Raw genomic sequence first — 19,917 nt, forward strand, 5'->3', positions numbered from 1 at the left:
TATATCTAGTTACTGAAGGATAGTTTTGTGTGGCAAGATTTTGATCTTTTGAATAAAGAAAAATATTTTCATTTGCCTGATTCTGTTACACATATTTGAAACAAATGTTGAATTTCTTTCAAGATGTTTTGGCTAGACTGATGAGTAGATCATTTGTTCCCCTAAACTGACTGCATTCTAACAGACAGTACTGTAAGAAAGGCAGAATAATGGTGTGTATGTATATGTAAAAAAGAGAACTCTGCTTTGAGGGTGAAACTAACCATGAAGTAGAAGGGATCATTACATTTTGAAAGTTCAGCTTGCAACCTAAGTATTGTCTCTTAGTTTAAAGAATTTTTTCAAGGTGTAGAAAACATTATTACATGCTTTTGTTGAAAGAACAAACATCTTTCTGACACAGTAACAACAACAATGTGAAAATGCCTCTCTGCTGTGTATCTTGGAGATTTAGGGCACTACTGCTCATGTTCAGGAGCTTGATTTCCCTAATACCTGGCCAGGCCAGGTGAGCATAAGCAATATGAATTATCAGCAAGTCATTTCTGCTTAGTTACATAATGACTGGTGTTGATGTCACCTTTTTCTATAGTGTTAAATTGGTCTCTGCTGCTGAGCAAGCCCAGTTAGACCTTTGAAATCCACAAGCTGGGGTGAGCATTTTTGTAATGAATCCTTCTAAATTCAAGTGCACTGTCATGAACTGGATGGAGTTATTTCTCTTGTATTGATGATACCAGAATCTTATATGCTATTTCCAGAAAAGTCACTGTCTTTGAGATATCAAAAGATCTTTCCTGAATGAAAAGGAAGTAACTAGAGCATTCTACACACATATTTCTTGACACCTGAATGTTTCCCAACACATCCATTCTCCTTACATCAGGTACAGCTCTTCAATGATTTTCATAGAGACAGATTTGAGGTTAAGCATTGTCAAAGTGAAGAGTAACCTGCAGCAGAGCAGCAGCCAGCCCCTGCTGGCAGAAGAACAAAATTGTTATGATAGGGCCCTTTCTGGCCAGGTACAAAGTGCTCACCCCCATCTTGCTGAGGTTTACTGGCTGGCCAAGGGCCAGTTGCCAGTTGTGCAGATCAACATACGACCTTCAGCTAGGGAAGTACACTGTCAGATGCTTCGTTTCAGGGAAACAGGCAGTCCTCTCTGGCTTTGTTTGAATAATGTCTCACCCCTATTGCAGTGTTATTCCATCAGGAAGAAGGGATACCAAGACACAGAACACTAGCTAGGCCTGTGCACTGGATGCACTTTCTATCTGGTTCTATATTTTAGTGTTGCACTTAGAAAATAAGTCACTGTTTCATTTTGAATCATATAATAGTGTTTGCCACATTTTTCCTAGAAACTGTAATTTTTAGATACTTAAGTAAGTTTATTTTCCATTATTAAATCAACCATTGGTACACAATAAAAACGACAACAATTAACTACATGGCAAAATGCAGCCACTTTTTCTATATTTTAATTTTTTTAACAGCTTTATAAAGAAGTATTTACAGAAAATTCTACAATTACATCTAAAAGGAAGTTGTAGCCAGGTGGGGGTTGGTCTCTTCTCTCGGTTAACCAGCGACAGGACAAGAGGACACAGACTCAAGCTGCACCAGAGGGGGTTTAGGCCATTAGGAAGAAGTTCTTCACAGAAAGAGTGATTGGACATTGGAATGGGCTGCCCAGGGAGGTGGTGGAGTCACCATTCCTGGAGGCATTTAAGAAAAGACTAGATGTGACACTCAGTGCCATGGTCTGGTTGACAAAGTGACATTAGGCCATAGGTTAGACTCAATGACCTCAAAGGTCTTTTCCAACCTAATTGATTCTGTGATTCTATAAAAAGATCAGTTATATCTGTTCACTATTATTTCAAAAGTTTGTGTGACTATTGCTATTAGTAAATACTCACAAGGAAGCTCTGCAGAACCCATATATCGTTATTCATTGGAGAAGAGAAAATGGTGCCCTCCAGATAGTTCTGGTATTTATTTTACAAACTGGTTTTGATCACCAGTTATTCTGAGTAGTGACTAACTCAGATTTACTGCACCTTACAATTTTCTTTTTGCTCATCTTGCTCAGATAATGCTTGTTCATTTAGGGAACTTTTTGCTTTGTGCATCGTGCGACTCTCCCTAGCGTTATCAGAGAGAGGTTTTGGGGATTGTTTCTGCAGGCAAAGAGGTGACCTTGGTGTAGAATTCATTGGTGGAAAAGCTTGGGACCGCTGCTCATCATTTTCCTGTAACACAAACAAAAACATCCTTGTTTTACCGGTAATGGAAAACCATATTAGCTTTCCGCCTTGGGTTGAAAGGCTTGCTGCAAAAGACTAAATATTGGGAATTTGCAAAAGACATAGACTTATTGGAAGCATAAAAACATATTTTTAAGGCACTTATCACTCTGAATACACAACACAGTGAGGCTTGATAACTCTTGTTTTGTTGTGGTATGAGATGAAATATCTGCTACGCTGCTGGCAAGCTATTTTCCAGGAGCAGAAAACAGCTACACAAGGAACAGACAGTACTATTAAGCTGTTTACTAAAGTACCTGGTAGTGTGTATCAAGAGTTGTATTTAATTTTTTCTCTACATATTCTGCAAATGTAAAGCCCAGGTGTCACTTTTTTGCTGACATCTGGGCAGAAACCACTGCTTTCACATTTTGACCGATGTGCAGTCAAAGCACTCAATTTAAATTCTACATTAAATTCACACAGAAAAGTGAATAAATTTGCATATGAACATGACAGGCACTTTTTAAGCACCTTGAGAAATTTGCAACAGTTTGAAACTAGGTATTTGAAATAAAGTAGATGCAAGTATCTATCAAAGAGAAGGAAACAAGGTTTACTTCACTTTTAAAACAAGACACACCATTTACTGTATTAATCTAAAGCATGGTTTCAACAAATGATGAAACAATATGAGCATTTCCTTCAGAAATTCCCAATGTACATCATCTTGAAATAAAACCAATACACATTCAGCAGTGTCTGAGAGACGAGCACAAATTCCTGGAACTGATGACTTTGGCATATTTACACTTGGGGGGAACAAAACCAGCACTGAAATGTTAATAACTGCCATATAGTTGAAGGTGAGGAGTAGCCTGTCCTTGGACCTAGACAATACAAGTTTAGACAAAGAGGAGGAATGTTTGGGAAATCCCTCCTTCAGTTAAATGAGAAAATATTATTACTGATTAATTGTTTCTTGCTATAACCCTGACTATGGTCAGCAAGAGTCTACAACAAGCTTATACCATGCTGGCAGGTGATTACTACACAACTTTCTCTGACTGAGGCTTCCTTTCTTTTTTGCACTACTCAGATTCTTTACAAGCAACACCATTTGTTTCTAAGGTTATAGGGAAACAGACAGGAGTATAAATAAAATTTATTAGCATCACTTAATGAAACAGTAATAAAACACAGACCTCCAGGCAATGTCTGTAAGAAGCAGCAACTCTTGGCAAGTGGGGTGATTATCACTTGAAACAACATACACAAATTCAGTGGACTCACTTTCACTGCAAAACACCAATTTTCTATTGCTGTATCTCCAAAAAATTATGGGTCTGATCTGATTTGTCTTCCCAATGGTGCTTTCTGGCCTCAAAAGCTATACATCCACTAAACTATGTGGCATTTCTCTTTACTTACTTTTGGTATCTTGCCACATAGTTTATGTACTAATACAAAATAACTGGATTAAAAAAAAAAAAAAAAAAGAAAAAACCCAAAAAGCGATGTGCAAGATTCTGCTGATTGTCAAGAGAATACTTTTGTGCAACCTGGCAAACTGGAAGGATTTTTATCTACTGACATATTTCTGTGTAGCCCTCATACAAAGAGCTACCAATAACTACTCTTTTATTGCTCAACTTGAGATAACATGGTTACAAACTTTGGAGGAGGTTTTGGACAACAAAGGTTCATTTCTGTCCTAAAGTTGGAACAATTTTCTATAATCTGCAAAGTATTTGCATCATCTTAGAACACATTGCTCTGATGTACTGCGAAACATTCAGCAATGTGTCTATTACTGAAAACACAAAGCTAATGTAAACTTCAGTTATTAACCTTTTTTTAATAAGAGTCCACTTACAAAACATAACTGTGTAGTATTTATTTGTTTTGATAGCATCAAAATCTGGTAAGCATGACCAAGCTGGTCTAGTGGAAGCTGTCCCTGTCTGTGGCAGGGAGGTTGGAATTAGCTGATCTTTTAATGTCCCTTCCAACAAAACCCACTCTTTATAATCCAGATGTTCCCTATTTACACATTTAATAGCCTCCCTTATATCTGTAGTTATTCTAGAAATTCCAAGAAGAGCTGTTTGCAGCAAACTTCAAGCTCAAACTCCTAAAGGTTAGTCTTTTTGCTGATTACTTTCTCTGCAACCTAAGAAGTCACAGTATAAGGAATATATGCTCTTTAATATCTGTTATAAGAAATTGAAACTATACCTGCATTGAATTTACATTTTCCACTGGTTATTCCTATGAGCTCACAAATAAAAGCATATGAACAATTTTCACATTGGTACTATGGTAAGACCATTGTTTCAGTCATTCAGTATTTATGATCTTCTCTCCACTCTGTTGTTGAGGAACATAAAGAATGCTATGTCCTCAAATTCACTTGGCAAGATGAATATGTTTAGTGAATGCATTAAGTCTTCCCATGACTTTGATACCCAGATAAAATTTTTCCAAGTTACCTTTTGTGGTTTGCTGCCACCAGGTGTCAAAGAGCAGCGCTCACCAAGATGGTCTGGTCTGCACTTCTGTGAGTCCTGGGCAGGCAAAGGCCTCTTCTCACTTGAGGAAGCCACATGGGGACTGGATCGGAGGTGCAGCGTTGTTCTACGTAAAATGTAAGGGCTGACCTTGCCCCTGGGGATGTCAGCAAACCCTGAAAAATAAACAGCTTCTATAAAAACCTAAAGCAATCACACTTCCTCAAATGGATTTCTTTTTTCACAATAGGAATAAAATAGCTGATTGAAATAAATCATCTGTTCCATTGGAGAAAATGGAACAAAGAGATTGCTGAATAGATCTTGCATATTCCAAAATTCAAATGCAAAACTTGTGTATCACAGAAGAACCATTGAATTACAAGAGCAATTCTATAGAAAAATAAAAAAATCAAAAAAGTGTTTCGCCTTTTTCTTTACAAGTACATTATTATGTGGAGAGTAATTTCAAACTGAAAACCAGTACTGGTTAATTCCTGATACCGTGGCATGATGCTCTTGATTTTTAATACTTTTCTCTGTGTAGAACTATTTATGTATAGACTGGTTATTATCTCTCTATCTAGCCTAGAAGACAAACATGAACTGGCACATATGTCCTCAGAACAGGGCTACTTTTAGAAGATATAGTAATGCTGGTAAGAAAGTGAAATGCAAATAATGTTTAGCTTTAGAAATCCTGACTTCTGGGAGTGACCACCAAAGCTGAGGCTATTCAGTATCCCTATGGTTTGTCCTTTAACGATAGCAAATACATTCATTATAAAGGGCAGGTTAATGGGTAGTTGAACTCACAAGACATTTTTCAAGCCCTGATTCGTGCAGTCTTCTCAGTTACCCTCTGCTGCAGCAAACCCTTATATGGAGTACCAGGCTGCCTAATTTCATGGCATTCACAGCAGACAGAAAGTGAACTCTCATGAAGATGAGAGTTAATTAATCTTCTAACAAAGATGAATGTCTTACTGCTGTGGACAAGTCAGTTTCAACTCAGGGGATTTTAGTCGATTTAATGTTTTGCAAATTAACCCACTTTAATTATTGGTATTGAAAGAAATAAAAGCCCACAAATAAGCAAACACTTGGAGAACACACATGGGCTTCCCTCCAGACACCACTCCTTCCCAGTTTCTGGTCTTCAGTTGCCTCACTGCACACTACACCTGTGAGTGAGGGGATGGCAGCACAGGAGACTGCCGGGACCACTTAACTGTTAGCAGAATGGGAATTATTAATCCAACAGAAATGTATTCTGCTGGCTAACACTGGCACTCCACAAAAGCTAACTTAGCACCAACTGCCACATCTCTCATTGACTCCTATCACCTTCCATCACTATCACCAAAAATGTTTGCATAGTCACCAAATCAGAGTGAAAGCCATTCAACAAAAGAGAAAAGCACACCTGCTGTACTCAGAGAACATTTGCCTTTACAAGACATAAATACCTTTTTGCACTATTTCTGGAAGCCCATCCAGCTCACAGTCAGTGTTGTCCTGACCCTGCAGATTTTGAGAGATATCACACTTCCTTTTCTTTTTCAATGAAGTCACTGGAGCAGGAGATCTTGGTTCTCCATTGTCTTTCCTGCTGTCTTCACATCTTTGCCTTTTACTTGAAAGCTTAGTGGTACCTTCATCTGACCTTCTGTCTTTGACAGAGTGTTTGCTCTTTTGCGTTAATGACTTCTCTGAATTCAGCAAAGGAGTGCTGACAGCATCACTCGCTCGCTGTTTCAGCTGAGTACTCAACAAACTGACTTGTGTTTTTAGCATCTCATTTTCTTCCTCTATTTTATGATATTTAACAATAAGAGAGCAGTATTTCTCCAAGTTCTCATTTGCTTCTATGGTCTTTGCTTCTGTAGATTCCTGCAATTCTTCCAATTTTAATTTAATTTCTTCTGTAATGGCATTATCATCAGCATCTTTTCAAAGAAAAACATGATTATTCATATAACTGACATAATAAAATAAGCATATGTAAGAATTTATAATGCAATGGTCACATCTTTTAATTACACATGTTTTGTAACACTGCAACTATAAAAAAAATGACTGTGAAACAAATTCAGTAATATGATAGGCATAATAATGTCCCTGTTAAATAGAGCACAAATATATAAATTGTGAAAAGAATCCTGACCAATGCATGGGGAAACATTTTCCTTCTCATTTTGTAATTTCTGAACACTCCATTTGTACCCTTAACTTGCTTTAAGTATCATTTACAATACAGTGCATCTCATGAGGTGAACTAAAATATTAAGAACAGAGCATGAGAATCAGAGGAAAAAGCTTGTTGGAAAATGATAAAAGAACTCACACACAACTTCATAAGAAAAACATCCCTTTTCTTCCTCAAGTCACACCAAAAATGTAACATTTAATAAATTTATTCAGAACCTAGTGTTGTTTCTGAGAAAAGAAACAACACCTTTAAGATGAAAAAGATTAGCTAGATTTTAAAAATGTTTGACATTTGCACTTGTAACTTTTTATGCTAATTAAGAATCATGCTCTGTATTAGAGCTGCATATGCAAGTGGACATTTTAGGGAACAAGAAAGTTTTACAGATTAATGCACCACTATGAAAGCATTAAGACAATCTAGATTCAATTACCTTCTTTATTATGCTTTGCCATAGCCAGATTTTCCTTCTTTAGCAGCTCATCATGTTCAGCTAGTTGTTTCTGCAACTCTTCCTTTTCCTGTTCCAGCTGCTTGCAGGATTTCATCCACATCTGCACTTTACTGTGGGCATATTCATTTTCCTTCTTCAGCTGAATTATAATGTTACTATTATCAGCCTAAAAAATAAGAAATTTAGTTATCTCACCAGAAACATAATTCCTCCTTTTAAACATCATAATATCAAACAGAGTAACAGTAAAAGATCTCCAAGACCATCAAGTCCAACCTTTGGCCAAGCACCACCATATTAACTAATTCATAGCACCAAGGGCCACCTTGAGCTGTTCCTTCAACCCTTCCAAGGGTGCCAACTCCACTTCCCTGGGCAGCCCCTTCCAATGCTTTACACTGTTTTCTAAAGGAAAGAAATTCTTCACAATGTCCAACCTGAACCTTTTACCATCCCATTGATCTGGTACCAACCTGTGTGCAAATACCACACAGTGAGCACAGCCAGAAGCCTTCTCTGCTACACTGACACTACCTTGGGTATGTTTTCTGGCACACATCCACAGGATTTTATCCTTGGACTGCTCTTATTAACCAAATTAACACCACAGTGGAGAGCCCTAAGAAGAAAGAACTGTTGAGCAAGATGAACATTTTGTAATTCAGTGTTTACTTGCATGTAAATTGAATTGACTGTTTCTTCAAGAGTGCATTTATGAAGACAGTAATTCCTGAAGTGGGAGTGCTGAGCTGGAGCCAGAAATCAATCAGACAAAATAGACCAAAACCACCCAGAAACCAAGAAAAATGCAGGGATAGGATTATTGGTACAGAAGTACAGTGTATGTACAGTGAAGCTTCACCTGTGCTACTAAAAAGCAAACCAAGAACATGAAGAGCTGTTCCCAGTCATCAGTAGCTCACAGTATGTGGAGCTCATATTCCAGCATCCCTGAGGACAATTCTGTCAGAGAATTACACTAGTTAATACCTGTAATGAGAATTCTATATAAAATGGAACTGAAAAAGCTGAATCAAGAGCAATCCATCAAGACTAGTGCTTAGGGATAGACCATGGTACATTTTATCATCAAAGTAATTCACAAACACAAAACAGAGGCACTGCAAAGTCTCTCTGAGTGAATTCTAACCACATTTTTGCGCACCTACAATGCTCACTGTAGTCAATGGACTGCGGTGTTTAGGTCACGCAAACCAATTCTAGGTGATCTCAGTCATGGCACACAGAGCAGAATTCTTCTAATGCACATCAATAGTAACTATGTTTTCTCCAGGCTCTATGTTCTCTTTAGTGAAACAAAGGCTGCACCAAAGTCAAGCCACAGTTCTGGAGCACTGGTTCCCAATCCTATGTTTATTTTAGTACACAGTGTCTGGAATCTCATGCAATCGGTCATACTTCAGGGTTTTTCTTACCTTAGTTTTTAGGAGTTCTCCTAAGGACTGATTAGCTTCTTTAAGGGAATTATTTAGCTGTTCTTTATTTGACTTCAAATGCTCAATTTCCAATTTTTGTGAGCTGATAAAGTGCTCCAGTGAACTAATCTTCTCATGACAGGCCTCAATTTCTACTTCATTCTAAAGAAAGAAAATGTGCCTAATTACTATGATACCAAAAAGGACACTGAGTTTCATTTTAAAGATGTACCTAACAGCATATCACAAACCCACAGGAATTCCACAGCAAATTTAATAATTATGTTTTAAGGAGTTGAATATTAAAAGGGTAATTTGTCTCAAGTACGTATTTTCAATACTACAATCTTGCCTCTAAGAAGACTGTCAGAAGAAAACCCTTATATTTTACTATAACTTGCTTTTACATCTACTTTATATTAATAAGAATGAAAACTATTAAGAAACAATTATACTAAGTTATTAGCCTGCGTTCAGCTGGCCTCAAGTTCACAGACATTTCTGCAGTAAAGTTGATGGCTCTTTGCATATAGCACATCTGACAAATGTATTTCCAACAAATTTGTCCTTATATCTTGAACTGGTTAAACTTTCTTCCCTCTTCCTACCAAAAAAACCATTTCCTGGATTAAACATACTGTTGTTTTCCCTTTTTCAAGGTTATAGTCCTAGTGAATTTTTTTATAGATCAAATGCATACTGAGTTCTGAGATAAATTAACTTTTTAGAGCGTGTCATGTGGAAAAAAGTTAACACATACTGACCTCCAAGGTAAGTATATGTAGATTTTGGAAATATTGTTAGCAAAATAAATTCTTTTGCAATAGGATCAGCAACACTTAGTAAAATACATAGAACTCAATTAAAAACTCACAGCAGTACTCTTCCTATTTTCTGACTCACCTTTCGGTTTGCTTCTGTCAGAGCACCCTGATGCTCTTTCTCTGCTTGAAGTAGTCTGTCTTGGTATTCTGATATCTCTCTTTTAATTTCACTTTCTTTTTCTTGTAGTTGATTCTGGACCATCTCCAAACACCTGGCCAGTTCATTTTTTTCTGAAGTTGTGAGATGCAGCTGAATCTGTAAATAGTAATAGTACATTCTTTGGTATTTGGAGTTATCTCAATGGAGAAAGAGTTGACCCATTAAACTATTTGAATTGGAAGCATTTTTGAATTTTCCAAAGTTTGGTAAGAAAAAATATTCAACAGTGGCTAAACACAGTGTAATCAAAGAAAAGAACATCTGAACACAAAAGGTAGGACAAGAGGCAAGGAAGGTTCTCGTAAAAGAAAACAAGTGCAAGTTTGCCAACAGCATTAAATCAAGCAGCACTGCCAAAATCAAAGCTTAACCTCTCCAAATGTTGCTCCCTCTGACAGTGACTTGAGAGGTTAAGGGTCACTTCCTCACCCTCTTTAAGATGACAAAACTTTCTAAGCATTTTCATCCATTGTTATAACTACTTTTTGGAGAGCTGGCTTGTATTTCCATTTAGGATTTCTAAAAGTTGCAGAAATATCTGTTCTTTTCCCATCCCACTCAAAATCCTCAATGCCACATTAGAAACAAGCCCCTGGTTATAGAATTTTTAAAATAAAGTTAGCAGGTCAGATGATCACATAAACTGGTTTAAAGACATACACAAATAAGACCTAAAGTTTTCTAGATGATAAAATAGCCTCTAAGAATGAAATGCAAACAAATTATAAACAAAGGCTCCAAAAACTGTTTCTTCCTTGACTATGTCCTGAATTAAATTAGCACTGAAAGTAGTTTTGAGAAATGCTGAATATTTATCTGCCCTTCTCAGTCTGATGATTGAAAACCTGTAGTAGAGAATTTCTCAACACTGAAAAATGTCTAGATGACCAGCAGTGGCCTTTATGCTAAGAAAACATAGTTTGGATGGATGGAAGAGGGGGAAAAACAACTAAGTAATCATTTTATCTCAGAAGAGAACATTGGATTTTTTTGAAATTTGGAAGCAATAACCTCTAATACTGTATATTATCACAGATCCCCTTGACTAGTCTCCAGACAGATACTATACTTGAGCATCTGGCTTTGAACACAGAAATAATGCAGATAGAATAACTTACTTTGGTCTTTTCTGAATGTTCTTGAACACATTGCATTTCTTCAGCAAGCTTATTTCTTTCTTCCTGTAATATGGTTATCTTCTGTTCAGTGTTATTTAGCTTGACTTGCAGCTCAGTTCGACTTTCAGCCAGTTCATTTACCTGAAGTAAAATTTCCCAGGATTATTTTTAATACATGTGTCATGACTGCCAAAGAATGTACTTCTATGTAACAAGCAGTTTTTAAGATGAATTATTTTATTCCCATAGTTGGTCAAGTTTTAAGCAAGAGTCACAACAGGGTAATGATGTTTTCACATGGCAAGTGCACTATTGTTACTTCACTTTCTTTGGAGCTTCCAAAACACTTATTCTTGATATGAAAACTCAGTCCCGCAATATCAATTTGTTCTTCATCCTTTTCTTCTACAGGAAAGAGGAAACTATTCTGCATTATTTGATTACTTAAACTTCTACTTTCAAGCTACCTTCTCATTCATCCTATGCAAAACAATGTCCTGCTTTCCAGCTCTGTAACTTCAATGAAATTTTCATGATTGTATAGAAAACATAATTTTAAAAATAGGATGTTTCCTGCAAAAGTTTGAGGTTAAAATTATTTTAGGATTTAATTTATTAAGGAAGTGGTAAACTCAGAGGAGACTTTATCCTTCCTCCTACAAAGGGAACTCTGCCCTAATGGAAATGACATTACCTTTTTACATAGAGTGCTCTTTTCACAAAGCGTAGATTCCAGTTCCTTCTCAAGGTCTTTATAAGACATTTTTAGAACATTCAGGATATCCGGAGAGGTTTCACCATCAGAAAAACATTGCTCCTTCAGCTTCAACTCAGCAATCAAGTTCTGCAGCCTCTCTTTTCCCTGGTGCCAGCATTCAAGGTCATGCTGCATGTGAGTCAGCTGCAAAGACAGTGCTTCTGTATCTTTCACCTGCTTTTCAAGAGCACCATTTTCCTGCACCTTTTCATCGAGTTTTTGTTTACAATCCATCAATTCTTGAACAAGTACTTCCCTTGCTTGATCCAATTTGATGTTTTCATTTTTTATTTCCTGACATTGCTGTAACAGCATTATTTTATCTTGCTCAAGACGAGCCACCTGATCAATCAGAACTTGTTCTTTTGCTCTAGCATCTGCTTCCTCTTTGCATGAAAACTCCAACTTCTCACTCATATCTCTGAGCTCAGATTTCAGCAATGCCACAGTATTTTCAAGCTCAACTTTGATTTGTATCTTTTCTTCCTCCTTTTCTTCCAACTGTTTTGCTGTAGTCAAATTTGAAGACTCTAGTTCATGGAATCTTCCTTGCATTTCTTTTAAATCTTTAGCCAAACATTCTTTTTGTGAGGTGAGGACATCAATTTGTAAGTTGGAACATTTCAGCTTTTCAGTCATCTCTTCCATCTCTGTTGCTAATGTTTCTGCCTCTGCTTTGGCAGTCTCCAACTCAATAACTGTATCTTCTAGATTTTTCTCTGACATCTCTAATTCCCTTTCAAGCCTCTCTATTTTATCCTGAAGAGAGTCAGCTTTCCGTTCATTGTCTCTCAGCTTTTCAGCAATGTGACGTTTTTTCTTCTCATCAGACTCAATTTTTACTTTCAGCTTCTCAATTCCACATCTCAATTGGTCTGCTTCTTTCTGCGCTGCGCTGAGTCTTGCAGCAAGTTCTCCTTTTTCCATTAACAAGCCTTCCAAAGATTTGGAAAGCTTTGAATTTTCCATTTCTGATGAACCTAATTTATGCTGCATCGTTCCCAACTCTCTTGCAATCAGCTCTTTTTCTTTCTTTGAATCTGCTGCTTCATTCTGGAGTTTTTCTTTTTCTACAGTGAAAGATACAGCATCATTTTCTAAACTTTGCAGCTTCTGAAGAAGACTGTCTTTTTCACTGGATAATTGATTTGCATCAGATTTTGCAGCCTCAAGCAGGTTTGCTTGTGTCCTCACTTCATCCTCTAACCTTCTAATGAATTCAGTAGAATCCATTTTAGTTAACTCTAATTGTTTCAATTTCTCTTGTAGCTTTTGGTACTTCTGATCCAGTTCTTTTTTGCTTTCAGACAAAATACTCAGTTCTTGGCCAATATAGTTTCTCTCAGCTGTGACTGAAACAAGATGCTCTTGAAAGCTAGAAATAGTTTTCAGATTAACTTCCCTCTCCCTTTCTAATTGCTGACATTTCACCTGGAGCATTTCAATGTCAGGCTCTATGAACAAGGCATGGTTGTCAATATTACCTCGCTCAGATTTTGGACTCCCCTGTCCATTTTCAGCTGCAAGAAATTGTTCCTGACCAGCTCTCTTGGTCATTTCTACATCATCCAACATGACTGCTGCATTAGGCAATCTAACTTTACACATCTCCAGCTCAGACTTGAAGTTCTCAGATTCTTCTTCTGATGAGACTACATGAAGAGATAATTCCTGCTTATTGCCAGAAACAGATCTGGGTTTTTCATTTATGCCACTGTTTTCTTCCTTAACAGCTACAGTAGCTTCCACCAGTCCTGCAAAAGCTGAGCTATTTGAAATTATTTGTGCCTCCTGGAAGTTCATTTCCGAGTTTGATTGCTTAACTCTTATTTTCAAACCTACATGGCTTTGCTCTTTTTCTGTCTCACAGATCAGCTTCAAATTTTCATCAGCCTGTTTTTTTGCCTCTTCCTGAAGCATTTCAGTGGTTATTTGATTTTCACAGAAATAGCCAGCACTCAAAACCCCACTACTGGAAAATGACAGTGCACTGGCATGGTCTGAGGGGCTGGTTATTTTTCCTGACTTATTTCTACACTCATGTTCTCCAGAAACTTTCTCAGTGTAATCTTCCATTAATCTTGCTTCCACAGTCTCAGTTTCCTTTTCACACACAAAGGCATCTCCTGCAGCCATTTTCTCAATGGGGATTATTTTAAGATTATTGTTTTTCAGAGCTGAGTTTTCAACAGGCACTCTTAATTTATAAGGAGTATTGTTTTCTTGTTCTATGTTCTGCAAGGGGTAAGAATCAACCAGCTAAAAAAAAAAAGGGAGAAAGAATTCATATAAGAAAAAACAAGGTAAGTTTTAAAGCTTCTCTTAAACTAGTAAAGTTCCCACTCTTGCGCAAAATAAATAGATACCCCTCCCTACTTCAGTCTCCTTTCTTACAGAAACATTTGACACTTTGTTTATACACACATCTTTGGCCAAAAAGGTTTTAAAGGTATTGAGGGAGAAATTTTAGATAAATTTGCTGAAAGACTATGTGCAAAGATACCACATCCCTCTGTATTTTGGGAAAATAGGTGTCTACATGACAAAGTGAATTACTATTAGCATTTCTAAAAGTTCAAAGATTACTGCTCAAGTATGGATTATTTTTCTTCTTTCTCCAAAAATATAGTACTGCTTCTGTGAGGGACAATTTTCAATAGAATTTTCGCAGTAAAAAAAAAAAACAAAAAAAACCAACAAACTATCTGGGTGATCACAATCAAAGGATTTACATAAAACTCATTTGCATGACAGCAATTACTTACATTTTCGATATCTGTGCACAGCAGCGAATGAGAACTTAAATCAAGGACCTGTAGTTGGAGTCTTGCTGCTTCCAGCTCCAAAGAGAGATTCTCAGTTTGTTTTCTTTCTGCTGCCAGTTTGCACTCCATCTCCATAGTCACATTATTCAGCTTCTGCTGCCATTCTTCCTTTTGAGATAGATTTTGCTGTTTGAGATGATCTATTTCTTTCCTTTCAGAAAGTATAATTTCTTTCAGCTCTTGTATTTCCTCATTTTTCATATTCTCTTGAACATGAAACTGATCTTCAAGCACCTTGATGGACTTCTCATATGTCTGACAGAGCATCTGAAGTTCTTCAATTCTATTTTCAAGGTTGCATTTTCTTGGAGTAATACTCCTGAGCTCTCTAACAGAATCCAAATTGTGATCATTATGACACTTTTCAACCAAAACTTCTGTTGCATCCTCTGAAATTACTTCTACCGAACTGTCTGTCTGATTCATTTCCTCTGTCCATTTGCATGAACCACTGTTATGAGAATCAACCACCTCACTTAGTTCTAATAAACAGGGATTTACAGAAAGGTCTGAGGAAGAATCTGTGGCCTTAGTTTCATCCAATTTAGGCAGCGTGTCACCTTGGCTGGATGACAGTGACACCTGCACAGAATCTGCATGAGCACTGCTCTGACTTGTCGACAGTGAAGAATTTTCTGCTTTCAGTATTTCAATACAAGACTGCAGCTCACATATCTTTGAGCTCATACTGCTGTGCTGTTCATATAATTTTAGGTGTTCATCTTGGAAAGTCAAAAGCTTCTCTCTTACTTCTGCAAAGCGTACTTTAACTTCTTTGCTGGACAATTTTAAATCTTCATAGTCAGAAGAACTGCATTCCTTAAGTCTGAAGGACAATTCCTTATTATCAGAACACATTCTCAGGTCACTGTAATCACTTTGATCCATAAGTTCATCAGGAAAAACAGCTTTCTCAGCTTTTAAATTGCTATCTGCAATCATGTTATCATCTGTCTCCTCTTCCTCCTTATTAATACTTGTGCTACCATTGGTTTTAGCATCTTTCAATCCAGAGGCCAATGCAGTGTTTTCATTCTGCAACCTCTCACACATTTTCTCAAGCTCACTCAGCTGGTTTATTGTTACCTGCAAAGAGGATGCCAGCAACACTGATGAGGGACTTTCATCTATTCCTCTTTTGCTACAATCCTGGGAAATGTCACTGCAATTATACTCCAATGAGTGGCCATCTTCCTCTAATACTGTAAGCAAAGAATCTGCAGCTTTCAGTTCTTTAACAGACAGTAGTTCTTGCTGCAATCTCTCTTTCTCTCTCACACTTTTCTCAAGTTCTACTTCCATGCCTTTTAAAGCTGTCTCCAGCTGCATCACTTCTAACCTGCAGTTCTTTAGAGAGATTTCGCTATCCTCAAAATCCATTTGAAGAAGCTCAAGTTTAACCTGGTATTTATTCAGCTCAATGTCCTTTTCTTCCATGGACTTTCTCAACTGTTCTGAACAGAGTCGTTGCTCACAATTAACATTGCACACTAGAGGTTCGTTTTTTAAGGGTAGTTCCTTCCCCAGCTGCTCCTTTTCTTGAAATACAAAGCCACATTTCTCTTGCATCGTATCTTGTCTTGTGCTGACATTTAACCTTTCCTGGCTTAAACAGTCAAGCTCCACAGAAGGCACATTTTGGATGTTGGAAAATTCTGACTGCAGTTGCTGAAGTTCATGAACCAAGTCCTTTTTTATTTCTTCTGAGGCTATTAGTTTATGTAAGATATCTTTGTTCTCACTAAGTACCTGTTCCTCTTGTTCTAATTTTGCTTTTTTTTCATCTAATTCAATTGTCTGCTCTCTGAGAATGTTCATAATTTTTCCATTTTCTTCTTCTATTGATTTATACTTCACCTGCAAAACTTCAAGCTCTGTTTTGATTTCTTCTGTTCTTGACAGAATACGCTGTCTTTCCTCCTCATGTTTTCCAGACATTTCAGAAATTATTTCTTCTTTTTCCTTTAAACTATCATAAATATTTTTATTTGCCTCCAGTAAAGTTATTTGTTCTTGCTTTAAAGCACTGCTTAAATCCCCAAGGGCTGTATTTTCTTCAGTAAGTTCACCAATTTTTTTACTGTATGAGCAAATCATTGCAGTCATGTCCTTCTTCTCTAAATCCCATCTTTCAGACTTGAGTTTCAGCTGTCTTAGTGACTCCTCAAGCAATTTATTATTGATTTTTGAATCCTGAAGCTCAACTTCTCTGTTTTCTAATCTTTCATTCAAAGTTTGCAGTTGCATGTCCTTTTCCTCAAGAATAGCTGAAGTTTTTTCAACTAATTCCTGACGTGCTGAAATATCCGCTTGCAAATTACTGATGTGCTGCTCTTTTTCTGTCATGAGGCTTGTGTACATCTGTTCTACTGCAAATAACCTTTGTTCTGTTTCATTCTTTATTTGCAGTAAGTCTTCATACTGCTGCTGCTGATTTGAATTCAGCTGCTTTTGAGCTGCTAAAGAACTCTCAAGAAGAGAGATCTGCTCTTGTAAATTGGCCAGATCTTTCGTTTTTCCCATTTCTAGAAGAGCTCCTGCACATTCATGATCCAGCACTCCAGTGCTGGAGTTAGTGGCTGCAAATTGCAAATTCTCTAAAGGAGTCTTATCCTGTCTGCCTTTAACTTCTCCATCTTCTGTCATTTCTGAAGTATCTTTTGCTTTTACAAGACAACAGATTTTTTCATATTCACCAAGCAGATCATGATAGCACTGCTCCCTTTGCAGTCCTTGACTTGCTTCCAATTGTAACTTTTCTTCTACTTCAGCAACTTGGTTGGTGAGCTGGAATATTTTACAGGACATATTTTCTATCTCTTTGCAATACTTTTTATCAGAACATTCTGCTTTCTGCTTAAATTCATCAAAAGCTTTTTTTTGTTCTTCTAATTCTGCACTTTTACATTCCAGCATATCTTTCAGTTCTCTAATCTCTGTGGATTTCCTGTCATTTTCGGTTTGCATTATTCTAAGTTTCTCACTATGCTCATGATTTTTGCTTTGCTGATTTTGAAGGGAACCCTCCAAGTTATTAATATGAGCCAGCATACCTTCCTTTTCAGACTTAAGTTTATTTATAAGATTATCAGTTTCATTCTTCCATTGAGAAAAAACAGCAGCCTCTTTTTGCAATTCTTCACATTCTCTCTGCTTTAATCCAAGAAGTCTCTGCAAAGCTTCTGATTCTCCCTCCATCTTACTTATTTTACAGTCTTGTTCTTTAATATGATTATCTTTTTCCTTAAGGAGACCTCGGGTAGACTCTTGTTGCTTTTCCATGTCAGCTAAAGCTATTTTCAGGTTCTCCAGTGAAAGTGAGCTCTCTTGCCTTTTAAATTTCTCTTCCACTAACTTCAGCTCCACTTCCAGAACAGCATTCTTATCTGTAGAAGAAAATACCATCAAATCTTTGTCAGTCAGTCCTGGCAAGTCTTCTGATAACTTCCCAGATGAGGTGATACTATTTACTTTTACTATTTTCAATTCTCATTCTACTGCAAAGCATCACTCTTAAACTAGATCTCTGGATGAAGGATGTTTATATTACTTTAGGCTATTGGGCACTACATACAGTCAGCTTTCCATAAAGGAACTGCTAAACAGAAGTTTTCTATTTAAAAAAGATTCTATGAAAACAAATTTGCTGATAAGTTCAGTACACTTTGATTCTTTTCAAAACAGCATCTCTTCAGGAACCAAACATGTTTACAGAAAAAAAAACTCATTTTCATTGACAACAAATTCAATGTTCTTAAAAAACACTAATCATGTTCCTCAGCAGAAACTCTTTACTTAATTCACAATGAAACTTACAGCATTGCAGGAAACATCCAGAAACGGTTCTGTAAATTTAATATCATAACTCACTTTTCATCTCTTCTGCAAGATTTTGGCTTTGCTTTAGAGATTGCTTGATCATATTTAGTTCTTCCTCAAGGTGGTGGATCTCTCGTGATTTCTTTTCAAGTTGACAATTGAGAAGATTTTTCTCCTGCTTCACTTCCTAAACCAAAACCAAATAAGGCCATATTTCATGTAAATTGATAAGGAGATCAACAGACTCAGTTCATTTAAATCAAAGTAAAAATATTCCACTAGATCCTGTTAAGACTTTGGGAATCCATGCCTGGGTTCCTAAGCATTGCTTGGAAACATAAGCTGAATTTTTTATTCTTAGCGAATTGACAACATCAGAGAGATGCTGCCAGTTGATGCAGTCAGCATCACCTCTTAGCACAGAACAAACAGCTCCACATGATTTCACAGAAAGAGATGGAACAGGACAGATTCAACAAAATCTGAGCTGATTAAGTCAGGCTACTTTTCCAAAGTAGCTCAGTAAACAAATCCCTGCAATGGCATCAAAATTAACATGAAATGTGTAGATCAGATTTCACCTGCCATCTCATGTAGAGACAAATTCTCTTTCCACTGAACATCAACAACATGGCAACACAGGCCAATTTATATTTAGAAGTGCTTACACTTTCAGATGGTTGTTTTGCAATTAAAAGCACTTTCTTTCAAATAAATTCATTTTTAAAAACTCCAAACAAGCAAAGAGAACACACTATGACTACCACCAAAGAACACTGTGTAACTACATGGCACCCAGGAAACAAAATTCAAGTTCTTCTAAAGAGACTCATCCTTGTTCTCCAAACTCCTGTGCCCTGGACAACAGATGCCATGGAACTGGCATGGTCCAAATGGAAACAGACTGTCAATTATTCATCCATTTACTACTAGCAGATGGGCATAGGATTCACAAAAGCCAAGCTCAAGAAATGGAAAGGTCTGAATGGAAAAATTAAAAGCTTGCTGGCATGGCAGGGTTGTTTTTGCAACAACATAAATAAATTACCCTCAGAACATGATTAAAACTGTCACTGTCACTAACAGTTGTCTTCCCTTCTACTCACAGCCTTCCCTACCCACACCTTAAATAAAAAATCCAGTCACATATAAATTTAATTAATAAGCTTTCTAGCAATCTTAATAAATTGTCCAAGATGTCCAAGCATCTAAACCCCTTGCATTCAAAGCTGCAATGCAAGTACATGAATTAAACTAAGCCATTCATTACAAAACCTAGGGTGGTCTATGGAAAGAAAAACAAGTTTAAGGAATTAAAATGGCTGAAAGGTTATTGAAGTGAAGGGAGACGACCATACGATTGATGAGCATCGACTCCAATTTATTGATCCAATCAGTCACTTTTTATAACAGTGTTAATTAAGTTCATGCATATTGCAAAATCCGAGCTCACGATAGGCTACAGAGAAAACTCTAACCCCTCCTTTTGTTTACAATACCTGTGGTTTGTTTATTGAAACCAAGATTTGTGTTCTCACCGTGATATG

The 19,917-nt window shown here is 36.9% G+C and overlaps 1 protein-coding gene across 1 annotated transcript in view; it reads right to left on the minus strand.

Annotated features, from left to right (window-relative positions):
• Positions 1-1,561: 1,561 nt before the first annotated feature.
• CENPF (centromere protein F) overlaps positions 1,562-19,917 on the minus strand; it is a 36,315-nt gene continuing 17,959 nt past the window's right edge. Inside the window, exons 10-19 of the mRNA XM_059469560.1 lie at positions 18,422-18,557; positions 14,492-17,937; positions 11,664-13,985; positions 10,970-11,110; positions 9,771-9,947; positions 8,868-9,029; positions 7,411-7,597; positions 6,235-6,714; positions 4,748-4,941; positions 1,562-2,258 (exon numbers count right to left, since the gene is read on the minus strand). Of these exons, the coding sequence (XP_059325543.1) occupies positions 2,058-2,258; positions 4,748-4,941; positions 6,235-6,714; positions 7,411-7,597; positions 8,868-9,029; positions 9,771-9,947; positions 10,970-11,110; positions 11,664-13,985; positions 14,492-17,937; positions 18,422-18,557 (7,446 nt within the window). The 3' untranslated portion in view covers positions 1,562-2,057. The remainder of the gene's footprint in view (positions 2,259-4,747; positions 4,942-6,234; positions 6,715-7,410; positions 7,598-8,867; positions 9,030-9,770; positions 9,948-10,969; positions 11,111-11,663; positions 13,986-14,491; positions 17,938-18,421; positions 18,558-19,917) is intronic.

Source organism: Ammospiza nelsoni, chromosome 3 (assembly GCF_027579445.1).
Source record: "Ammospiza nelsoni isolate bAmmNel1 chromosome 3, bAmmNel1.pri, whole genome shotgun sequence".
In the NCBI taxonomy this organism is placed as follows: domain Eukaryota; kingdom Metazoa; phylum Chordata; class Aves; order Passeriformes; family Passerellidae; genus Ammospiza; species Ammospiza nelsoni.